Source organism: Amia ocellicauda, chromosome 5 (assembly GCF_036373705.1).
Source record: "Amia ocellicauda isolate fAmiCal2 chromosome 5, fAmiCal2.hap1, whole genome shotgun sequence".
Lineage (NCBI taxonomy): Eukaryota > Metazoa > Chordata > Actinopteri > Amiiformes > Amiidae > Amia > Amia ocellicauda.
The window spans coordinates 48172059-48184447 of record NC_089854.1 but is presented as its reverse complement, the minus strand read 5'-3'; the positions used below and the strand labels follow the sequence as shown (position 1 = coordinate 48184447).

The following is a 12389-nucleotide window of genomic DNA, read 5'->3' as shown; positions in this document are numbered from 1 at the left end:
CACGCACTCGGACACAAACATGCACACAGAAGCACTCACACATACATGCTCCAATAAACACACATATACACAAATGCACACTCTCTCACACAGACACCCTCAAACAATCTGCCTCCCACTTCCACTCAGTAACACAACCAAGATCTACAGTCCCCTCTGTGGAAGGGCAGTCAGCTTTCAGCCATGCAACTCTGACTGAGCAGGATGGTTCAGATGGCCCCCACTGAATCATAGTCTCCAGCACACCTCAGAGCGCCTGATGCACACAGTGACAAACCGTCTACACTACACTACACTGCATCAAAATACCAGTCCCCTAATGTGAGTAAGGTCAATGTGACCGGCACATGTACACAAAAAAGCCCCGTTACAACACAATTGCTTTGTTTTAGTTTGGGACACGGCTGTCAGGGTGTTGAGGGTGTCCAGTTATGAGCACTCCACACTCTATGAAGGATATCTTATTATTCTGGTGTAGGAAGGAAAACACAGTAATGTTAAACTGGGCAGTTCACTGTAGTACTGACTGACACATAGACTGTAGCATTATAGTATGAAGAAGAAATACACTGTACAGTATACTGTAGTACAGAGCAATACAGTATAAAGTGAATAATAATATGTATATGTGTGTGTCTCAGAGTTGCCGTGATCCTGTTTTATTCTTGCTCTGCCTCTGATAGTAATTAAAAAACAATTAGGCTTGTGTTTAAAAAAATAATAAAATCTCCTACCAAAGTGAGTGTCAGCATCTCCCCTGTCATAACAATGTAGTGCAGAGAGGAGAGCTGCTGTGTGTATGTGGGGTGGCGTGGGGCTAACCATGCTCCCCTCTCTCACTGCACAGAGAGAGAGAGAGAGAGAGAGAGAGAGAGAGAGAGAGAATAACTGTGTCCAGAAAAAGTCCAGAAGCACAGATACTCACACCCTGTCCTTCCTACAGTACATAAGGACACAAACACACCCATTTCTTTCCCTCAGACTTTTTCCCTTCCTAGCCTGTCACACAGCCCCCCTTTCCTTTTAGAGAGCAGTAATTTGTGACAATAGCTGGCGTGTTTGATTACATGTTCAAGATCATGGTAGGCTGTATCACCCCCCCTCGGCCTCTGGCATATTCTGACAGCTCCCTGTAACCCAAACGTCCTCTCATCCTCTCTAATTGACTGTCCACCAGCCTTCCCTCCCCCCATCACCTTGCCCCAAACCATCAAAGATTTAGTGTTGGTGGGGGCTCATTTATACAGCACCACCCAGCTCAGGGCAAACACACAATGGCTTACTCAGGGCTGCATCTCTGCATTGGGGGGGGGGGGGGGGGCATTTGGGAGATTGTAGCAATTTTCACAACATGGACTTAAAGGCTGCTGTTTGACAAGCAAAGCGGAAAAGTGTTTTCTATTTTGGTGTGTGTGAGTGTGTGTGTGTTCATAAGTATACACAGAGGCGTACTTGGTTGGCTCACTGCAGCACAAACCCTGTAATCAACATGCCTGCAAATGCGCTCCGCCAAAGTCACTGAAGCATCTTCTCCAAATCACTCCTCTTCAATTAATACCCCCATCCCCATAACCCCCCCCCCCACAGAGAGGAGCCACTCATCCAAATGTCAACAAACAACAGCAGGGGGGTGGGGAGTAGTGGCGATTGAGCTAGTGCTGGATGCAGCTCCCCTTATCCTTGTTGAAGTGTGCTTGGGTGCAGCATAAGAGTGCAGGACAGTGTACTACAGCACAATGCAAACACCAGGCAGGGAGGGAGGGGCTAGTTTCAGCTCCTCTGCATCGAGGGCTCACAAGTGTTACAGCATGCACATGCACACGCACATGCACACACACACACACACACGCATATATGCACCCACACTTGAACACCTAATTCGCACATGCACACAGGCACAGTGCAGGCAGGCTGGAGATGTCCTTTCTGAAAGACTTCCCTGTTACAGACTCATGTACACTATGAGCCTTGATATGGGATAATGCCATTTTATCTAACAAATTGGTAATGTAAGTGAATGTCCAGGACAGGGGCCAGCTGCATAAGACATGTTAATTTTTAAATACAGCAGCTTTGTCCTTAGGTAGAGCATTGTTGGTGTGTTAATATACTTTGTGTAACACCTTTAAACTCAAGGAACACCTAAGGGAAAACAAAGGGGAATCTTCCTTTTAAGTTGTGTTATGCAGCTGGCCACAGGTCTGCAATGGATGGAGTAAGTGGCAGAGATGGAATGGAGGATGTTGCACAGGCTGGCAAGGTCTTGGATGGCACAATCATATTCCAAACAGATGGCACTGAAATCAGGAGCTGGTGATTACAGCACAGCCTCCTTTTCTTTTCAATTACTGCTAAAAAGGCTGACTGCCCATGTGCTTAGATTTAAAGTTGTTTCTTGTGTGTTTGTCTGTGTTGCTGTTATTCTCATTTTAATTCCGTTTCCTCTCTTCTTCTTTAGTTTACAAGCATGTCTGGTCGGTGTTGAACAGAGAGAAAAAGGCTGCAGGTTGCTTTACCACCTCCCCCCCCTCCAATTACCCTCCCTCTCTCTATCCCTCCTCTCCTCCCAAGGGAGCACTTTAGGAGACGGACAAGCAGGCGGTAATTAAAGCAATCTCCATCGCAGCAGATGCTCGAGCCCAGCTCGGGGGGTAATGGGAACGATGACAACAGAACAAAAAAAGCAAAAAGAAACACTGGGGACAAAAAACAGAGAGAAAAGGGAGGATGGGATGAAAACAAAAGGAGTAATGTGTTTAGAGAAAAAAACAACAACAACAACAACAACAACAACAAAAAGCAGAAAGAAAGAGAAAGAGACGAAGCAGCAAATGCACATATTAGATTCAGCTTGTCCCCAGGCTGCTGTGGCACAGCTTGAAAGCAGGGGCACATCAAGGCGGTAAAGAAGAACGGGAAAAGGAGAGTTGCTATTACAGCCTCCCCACCTCCACAGGCTGCCTATTGCACTACAGCCTAAAATGGGCCTAGGACTAAGACAATGAAAACTGTTCTCCTCAGGCACTGCAGCTGCTCAGCTTGGAGACACCATGTGTATTTGCAGGTATTTATCTTATCCTGGAGGGATGTGGAGGGTTGAGGGGCGTCTTTCAATGCTGTTATGCCTGTTAGACGAATATTTACCAGAGTTTCCTTTAGCCTGTAGCGGTGCACAGTAATTGCAATCACACACACACACACACAGGCAAGGAGGAGAGGAGCAGCAGAGACAGGACTGCCTAGGATTCAAGAGTGCAGAAACTGCACATTTTCTCAATGGGGCTTAAGTATGGACTAGGCCATTCCAAAACTTTCAATTTATTTTTCTTCAACCATTCTGATGTAGACTTGCTTGTGTGTTTTGGATCATTGTCTTGCTGATCATTGTCTTTGCTTCAGGATCAGCTCACAGACGGATTGCCTGATATTTTCCTGTAGAATTCTCTGATCAGAGCAGAATTCATGGTTCTTTCAAATGATGGCAAGGTTTCAAGGTCATGATGCAGCAAAGCATGCTTGACTGTTGGTGTGAGTTTCTGACTGTGGAATGCAGTGTTTGGTTTAGGCATTTGGCAATACATAATGTATTGGCCCATGTCGGCCAATAAGTTGCACTAATCTGTCCACAGAACACTGTTCCAGAACCCTTGAGGATCATCCAGTTGCTTTTATATATATATATATATATATATATATATATATATACAGATGTGCTCAAATTTGTTGGTACCCCTCCACAAAAAACGAAGAATGCACAATTTCCTCTGAAATAACTTGAAACTGACAAAAGTAATTGGCATCCACCATTGTTTATTCCATATTTAATAGAAATCAGACTTTGCTTTTGATTTTGTTTTTCAACATAATATTGTTAAATAATAAAACAAATAAAAATGGCATGGACAAAAATGATGGGACCCTCAACCTAATATTTTGTTGCACAACCTTTAGAGGCAATCACTGCAATCAAATGTTTTCTGTAGCTCTCAATGAGACTTCTGCACCTGTTAACAGGTAGTTTGGCCCACTCTTCCTGAGCAAACTGCTCCAGCTGTCTCAAGTTTGATGGGTGCCTTCTCCAGACTGCTAGTTTCATCTCTTTCCATAGATGTTCTGATCAGGACTCATAGAAAGCCACTTCAGAACAGTTCAATGTTTTGTTCTTATCCATTCTTGGGTGCTTTTAGCTGTGTGTTTTGGGTCATTATCCTGTTGGAGGACCCATGACCTGCGACTGAGACAGAGCTTTCTGACACTGGGCAGTACATTTCGCTCCAGAATGCCTTGATAGTCTTGAGATTTCATTGTGCCCTTCACAGATTCAAGGCACCCTGTGCCACGTGCAGCAAAGTAAAGCAACCCCAAAACATAACATTATGTTTTTCTTTCACAAGTGGAGTCCTCCTGGGTCTTCTTCCATGGAGGCCACTTTCACTCAAAAAGCGATGGATGGTGCGATCAGGAACTGACATACCTTCACCTTGGAGTTCAGTTTGTATCTCTTTGGCAGTTATCGCACTATCCTTCTGTTCAATCTGGGGTCAATTTTCCTCTTGCGGCCGCACCCAGGGAGGTTGGCTACAGTTCCATGGACCTTGAACTTCTTAATAATATTTGCAATTGTTGTCACAGGAACATCAAGCTGCTTGGAGATGGTCTTGTAGCCTTTACCTTTACCATGCTTGTCTATTATTGTATTTCTGATCTCCTCAGACAACTCTCTCCTTTGCTTTCTCTGGTCCATGTTCAGTGTGGTGCACACAATGATACCAAATGGAACAGTGACTAATTTCCTCCATTTAAATGGGCTGAATTACTGATTACAAGATTTAATTTAATTACATCACTTTTCAGTAGGAATTAAGCATTATTTAAATGAGCTGTAAGGGTACCAACAAATTTCAGCATGTCTGTATATTGTGATGCAGTGACAGAGTGCAATGAGAGACTTCCCTGTGAAGCTCTCGCACTCCCCAGACCCAGGTAGGTGCGATTTATTGGGAGCTAAATTACTGGCTCCCCTCCTCAATAAAACAGGAAGCAGATGGCTTCCTGGTGTGGAGAGGCAGTGAGGAGAGCCTGGGAATAGGAGCATGGAGTGAGAAAGAAGAGCATAGAGAAGAAGGATTGTGTTTGGTTAACAGGACTTTGCTTATGACTACAACAGCGATTACGGATTACAAACTGGCTTGTTTGCTCTACTGTCGCATTTGTCTTATTATTAGTTGCATGTGTAAGGTAGGGACCTCTTTTACTGTGTTTAGTTTAGGCTTGAGACATGCTACGGTTTTATTTGACGTTTTTGGTCTTTGATTTGAGCACGACACCGTAAAACTGCCTGTGTGTTTCTTAAGCCCCCACCTGAGATCCCTGGCAACGGGTCCAACCCACCACAGTGCCTCTCTCTCTCTCTCTCTCTCTCTATCTATATATATATATATATATCTATATATATATTAAAAAACTAAAGTGCAGGTGTTTAAACTAGTAAAACAGATATCATAGATATAACATAGATCTATGTTATCCTTTAAATTCTTCCTATAGATTCTCCTGCAAACCAGTTTACTCCAGTGTAGTATGCACCAATTCCCGCTTTAATATTACAATGTGAATTAACTTTTTTTATTTATGAAATGAATTTTGAACATTAATTTTGGGCTGAGCAGCTCGCTGTTTTGCAAAGCAGCAGTAACCCACACATTAGCTGTCGCCAGACTCCAGTTACCAAAACTGTCAAGGTACCTCTTTAAGCACTGCAACCTGGGCTAACACTAGGGTACCACTGCACTGTACTGTTCTAGGCCTGCACTGGATTTTCAAAGCATTTGTGTACACTAAATTATTATATTCCTGCAGGAGATTCTCACTTGGAACTGTTGGATTTATAAAGATAAAGTATTGGGCTTCAGCCTGTACAGCACTATGTGCTGCTATAGCTTTTTCAAGAATGGCAAGGTGGCCTGTGCAAAGCATCCTGACACAGTGTTACACATGTAAACCAACAGATTAGATGTAATGCAGTAGATGGTTTTGTCCTCAAATCCCCATTTATTCAATTACAATATTTCTGGTTTTGTTTAGAAAAATCTGCTCAGATAGAACATGGAAAACCTGTTAAAGGCTCAGCCCATGATATTTACAGTATTGGGCTGAGTAATCTTCTGTGTGTATATCTGTATGCACATGCTTTTGCAAGCATTTCTGTGTATATGTGCATATATGCCTTTGTGAGTGAGAGTATGTGTGTGCGTGCATATTTGTGAGCCCTTCTGAAGTGTACCTCTCTGGCAGTGTTTTCTCTCTCAACCTTGGGCTGATGTTGTAATTGCATTCTGTCAAACAGGCCTTGAACAGCTTGCCTCTCCCTGTACATCCAGCCACACTTTCAAAGTGACAAAGAGCACCAGGCGCCCAGCCAAGCCCCACGCCTGCACCTCTCCCAGCATAAATTCTCCTCCGGATGATAAGAATGACAAAAACAGCCTGATTATGCAGCATAATTGCCTTGATGAGACAGCTCCAGCTCAGGCCAGTCAGTGGGGCTCCAGTGTTGTCGCGGTCATCTCTCTCTCTTTCTCTATATTACCCTCAGTCCCTTCTTTTTAACCTTTCCTTCCTTCCCACAATAGTTAACAAATACAAAATAAAATTAATATTTTCTGTTATGTAAATGTAGCACACATTTATAATAAGTATTCTGATTGCGCAATTTTCACTTTTCACTAAGACATGGATTTGTCTCTTATTGGAATAGTGCAGGGCTCTGGCATGGACCCACCATCCCCATCGCACCATGGCTGTGGTGCAGAGGGTTCTGTATCTGAGTCCTGGCTAGGGATGATTGATAACAAGCTCACAGGAATAGTAATTGTTTGGAATTCACTTAACAAGCCTGGATCAGCTCCATAAGCTGGGGGCTGCAGGTTTTGAATCCAGGCTGTGCCACACACCCACCTGTGGCTGGGGTTACATGGGGCTCCTTTGCCTGGGAGGTGGGGTGTGGTATTGGGATTCACTGCTGGGAGGAACTGAGCCCCAGTAGCACAGGGCAGCATCACAGACAGCTGCATTTGTAAACCTTCTGGCATTCATGCTCCTGCAAACTCACAGGGAACAGAGAAACAGCTGCTCTGACTGGCAAATGCCTGGGAGGATATGTGTGTGTGTGTGTGTGTGTGTGTGTGTGCGTGAATGTGTCTTTAGTCTTCTATAGGTCAGTCAACACTATAATTCTCACTCAGGTTAAAAAACAGATGGAAAAATTGGAAACTGTGACATAAACTAGATAACTGCTGTTAACAGACTGACAGGCAGGCAGACAGACAAGCAGATTGACAGACAGACAGACAAACAGCAATGTCCTTATCTGCATACGTCTAAGCGTGCATGGTGCTCCCATGAGTTGCAACCCACCCATTTTCCCCTCTGTGGCCATGCTGTGACAGCGGGCTCCTGGGGTAGTGGTGCAAGGGGTCAACTCAGGGTCGGGAAAATAATCAGGAAGCAGTGACGCTCCCAGAGTGATGTTGGGGAAGGACACAGTGTTCCTGCTTGGTTGATTAAAATTCTCAGCCACCGCAACCCCATCATGACAGATAGATCATTCCAATGGACCCATAAAACATCAACTGGCATCAATAACCCACAACCAGATGCCCCAAAGCCCATCAGCCTGGGCTGCCAGACCTGCCAACACAGACAGCCAAGGCAAAAATTAAACACTTTCCTTGTGCCAGCAAGCCATGGGCTCAGAATGCTGGGTTCAAGAGTGCCAGTCACAAACCCCACACACACTGGCAGGAGAGACATAGCCACACAAATACAGCCTGCCTGCTGCTGCTGTTTAATAATAACAACAGCACTGCCTGTATCCAGTGGAGTACAAATGAAGAGGCCAATGTCTACAGACTAACATAGCACCATGGACCACCCTATTGCCCCAGGACTCTAGATACTCATCTACACCCACACCCCTATAAACTATCCACACCCTTACTGCCATAGAGGAACTCAAACCAGCCACCCTCCACTGCACCCTTGTACCCTATTGATCCTTCAGGGAATAAATGCAATGATAAGAGAGTTTTTCAGTCAATAACATTTTTGTTTAAGGTTTGTTTTACGTTTTTGCTATTTTTCAGTTATATCTTTAAAGTGAGCACTCGTCAGTACTGTATTTCGCTGCTGGCAAAGCTTATTGTGTTTGTCATGTGTTCTGTGTGCTGTGTAATGTATTATGTGCTGTGTGTGCTTGTGTGGCCATGACTCACAGGAAGTTGACGCAGCCAGTGCCAGGGGGGGGAGCAATCCAGACGAAGCTCAGGCTGGTGGAAGGGAGCGGGCTGACATGGGACGCCACCACACTGCACACGAACTGTGTCCCAAACTGACGCTCTGACATCACACCTGAGACAGAGGGAGGGGGAGAGAGAGACAGTGGGTTAATACACTGACAGAAAGAGAGAGGAGGGGGGTTGATACAGTGACACACACACACAAGGAGAAAGTATGCAACAGAGAGAGAAGTAGACATGGGATTAATACAGAGATACAGGGACAGAAACAGGGGGAGGCAGTGTTAATACAGTGGAGAATGAGAAGAAGGAAGAGTAGGAGAAGATGATGAAGATGCTCTCCTGGACTCAGCCCCCAGAGGCAGTGTGTATCATACAGACAGAGACAGACAGCTGTGACCCAGTGATACTGTGCCCTGCTCCCTGTATGGTGCTAATGACTTTCTCCCAGCTTTTCCCCTCCTTATCCCTCCTCTGCACATCCCTCCATCTCTCACTCTCTCCAATACCACCGCCATCACTGCCACCGCAGAGAAATAACACCGTGTAACAGCACTTTTATTAATGGCTTGTAATGTAGCGAGATGATTCTATCTCCGTAATTACATCATGCATCTCCAGGCCTGTCAGGGAATCTGTTTTTTTCATTAAGCAGTAATAATGTCAAAGCCTAATGCCCAATTTAAACATTCAGCGCACACAAAATATTAATGCCCGACCTCTCACTCCTGAGCCTTTCTAATCTGCCACTGGTCCCCTAGATATGTTTCCTTTTATTAAACGCACAAGAAAAATCTTTTCCTACAGCTCTCACAGAGAGAGAGGGCGTTTGATAAATCTTACTGAGTGCTTCCCCTTCTGAACAGCCCTTCACTCTCACACTGCAGCAAACTGCTCCCTGTAGCCCTGCCAAATTAATACAGAGGACTGAGAGGCTCTCCACATCGATAGCGAGTCACTCCACTATCTTAACACTGACACAGATAAAGTCTGCTCTCTATATCTTAAAAATGCTATGTTTACCATTTACCAATGAAGAAACTCATTAAATTGAGTGGGTGTTGATTTCTGCATGTAATCATTGCAGGTAGACGCTGATAAGCAACAGAAAAAAACACTAGCTATTGAATGACCTGTTCACCCTTCTAACCCTGTGCGTTTTGTTAATAGGGCCAGGGGGGGTCTTTAAGAACACATTATGAACTCTGCTAAGGGAAGCAGAGAAGCATAGTTAAATTACATAATTGCCTGTTGTCCTAAAGACACACAAATTAAGTAAACAGTCTTCACTGACATTTATCTGTAGCTGATGTAAAGCAGGGCCATTGCTTAGTATAGATAGAGTCTTTGTGGACAGGGGACTCTTCACTGCAGCTCTCCACAAGCTCAATGTCCGATTGCCTTAATTGTTTCCTGGATGTTTATTTAACCTAAGAACTTTTGCAAATTTTAATTAGGTAGGCTGTGTTACAATAATACAGGCACAGCTGAATCTGCCTGGACCTCATCTTTCACCCCCCAGTGAATGCAAACATGCCACATGTGACCCACACAAAACTTTGGAAAATGGGGGAGAGAAAAGGGGGAAAACACTGCACCAAAAAACAAAGTTTGCTGGCATGACAAAAGGACAGTGAACAGCTCTGACATCTTCACTCCTCCTCCTAACAAAAAAGCAGTGCAAACATCTGGTCATGTGTGTGAGAGCAATCTCAAGGGAGAGAGAGGAATGAAGAGCTGACAGAAGACTAAAGGACTTAATAGAGTGTTTAATAGTGCTGGAGTGAAGTACTGTTCTGTCACCCAGTGCTCCCACCTCCCTGGGTGCCCTATCCTTCTCCCTCTTCATCTCCCTCTCCCCCTCTCCTTCTTGAATTCTCTCTCTCCCTCTCCAGCTCCTTCTCTCCTTCTCAGTCTCACTGGCTCTGTTAAGCCAGCAGGGAGTTGCACTCAGTAGCACAGCCCCACCACCCTGAGCACCACCCACTCTGTCACTAATGAGTCTTGTTAAGCAATTACACACTCACGGAGCTGCTCGGGGCGTAATTGGGTCGATTTAATAATTAAAGGCTCAGGCTGCAACACACACTTCAAAAGCAACAAGTGTCTGGGCACTCTCTGCCTCTCTCTCAATCACTATCCTCTGCCTACCTCTCCCACTTTCTCTTCTGCTCACACTTTCCCTCTTTCCTCTCCCTCATATTTCTCTCTCTCTGCCACAGTCACTTTCCCCTCATCCCAACCTGGTCTCCTTTCTACTCATACATTTTCCTCTGTCTCTCTCTCTCCTTATCTCTCTCTATCTCTCTCTTCGGTAAAAGAAAGTGCCTCCCGTGGTCCTCCCAGGGCTAGAAAGTGTGGCAGTTGGGTGAGAGCAATTCCAGAGCTTTGCCTATACCATGCAGAGCATCTCTCCCCTTCAACAGATCCTGTCAGGCTGTGAGGAAAGGCAAAGAGGAGGAGGGAGGGTTTTTGATCTGGGGTCGAGTGAAGAAGTGCGCAGTGGATTAAAGGGCATTTAGTCGTATCTTGTTGAGCAGCTGTCCCCACAACACCCCCCATCCCCCTAAGGATTGTGTGTGTTGCAGGGGGTGTGCCTGATTTACGAGGTGTCAACCACAAAGCCTGTTACCACTGGGGGGATGGGGTGTAATAACAGCAACAGCACCCAGATGTAATCACCCAGTAATGGCATTCCAGCTCCCAAATCACTGCTCTGGCGTCCTGCTTTTGTTAACAGAAATGATTTATTTGCACAGAGGGAAGTAAGAGCTATTAATATGAATGACTGATTAATACATGTTTTCCTCTCTCCCTCTCCCTTTTGCTCTCTCACTTTCATTCTCTCTCTTAAAAGGCAATAGAGCTCTGCCACACTCTCACTTTCACACACACACAAAGACAGGCACCTGCTGACCCATTTCCCTGCAATTCCCATGCTCTGTCATTTGCAAGGTAATTATGTCCCATTCAGCCGCAGCTCCGGATTACTCAAAGTGCCCTGCCTGTGCTGTGCCATGTAGTGCAATGCATTTGTGCTGTATTTATTTATTTTTGTTGTTTTGTATTTTTCAGGGTAAACTCACTGGAGCAATTTCAAGCCCCCTTACAGACTTGCATAATTCAGGCTGAGCTTCGACACTATGAGAAAGAAATGTCTGACACCCGGATACAATGGGAATACAGCATGGTATAACAGGGCTGGGCTGAGTGACCCAAGGCAGTGCAGCAGGATCTCAGGGGGGCACAAAGGGTAACTGCAATTCTCTCTCACACACATGTATTTGCACACCAATCTCTCTGCCCTCTGTGTGTTTGTGGGCTGAGAGCAGAACTGCTTTTAATCTGTGTGACACCATTGAACTGTGAATACTGAGTTAAATGGTATCAGTGCACGAGACATGGTGCCCATAGCCAGGATTAGCCAGTCTCTGAGCAAAGGCGGGAAGGCTATAGAATTCATACAACACAGTGGAGATCAACATTCATACAACATATACTCACACACACACACACTCGCTCACATTTACTCACACACAATCATTCACATTCACACCCATGCACATGCACACACATGTGATGTATATATACATATATGGGTATTTCTATTACCCATTACTGTTTATTTTTGAAATTGGAATATGGTAATGGTATGCATATAGATCAGATTCCCTTTTCTGATAACTGCCTGTAAACAAAAGAGCTGTGGATACTTCTGGTTTGATTCAGACTGATCCAGAGTGGTTCAAATTGGTTCAAGTTGGTTCAAGTTGGTTCCAAGTGGTTCAGAATGGATCAGACTGGTCCAGATTGGATATATCCTAATGCACATAGCTATGCTTAAATACTAAAAAACATAGCAGTAGACAGCTGTTGTCACATAGTAGCCTGAAAAATACATCAATAACCAGTCAATTGAAGATCCCACAGAAGGATACAGTCTAGTGTGGAACTGGGGCCTGAAACTCCCCTTAAAGGAACACATGCAAAGGTGTAACTCATAACCAGACATGACTGGGATTGGTGAGACGTTGATTCCACACATGTGACACAAAGTGTCTACTACTGCCATGGATCTTATTGGACACCATC

The 12389-nt window shown here is 44.8% G+C and overlaps 1 protein-coding gene across 1 annotated transcript in view; it reads right to left on the bottom strand.

Annotated features, from left to right (window-relative positions):
- The window catches only part of reln (reelin), a 172695-nt gene that overhangs the window by 85873 nt on the left and 74433 nt on the right, over nt 1-12389 (bottom strand). The window contains exon 3 of the mRNA XM_066705548.1: nt 8274-8409. Within this exon, the coding sequence (XP_066561645.1) occupies nt 8274-8409 (136 nt within the window). The remainder of the gene's footprint in view (nt 1-8273; nt 8410-12389) is intronic.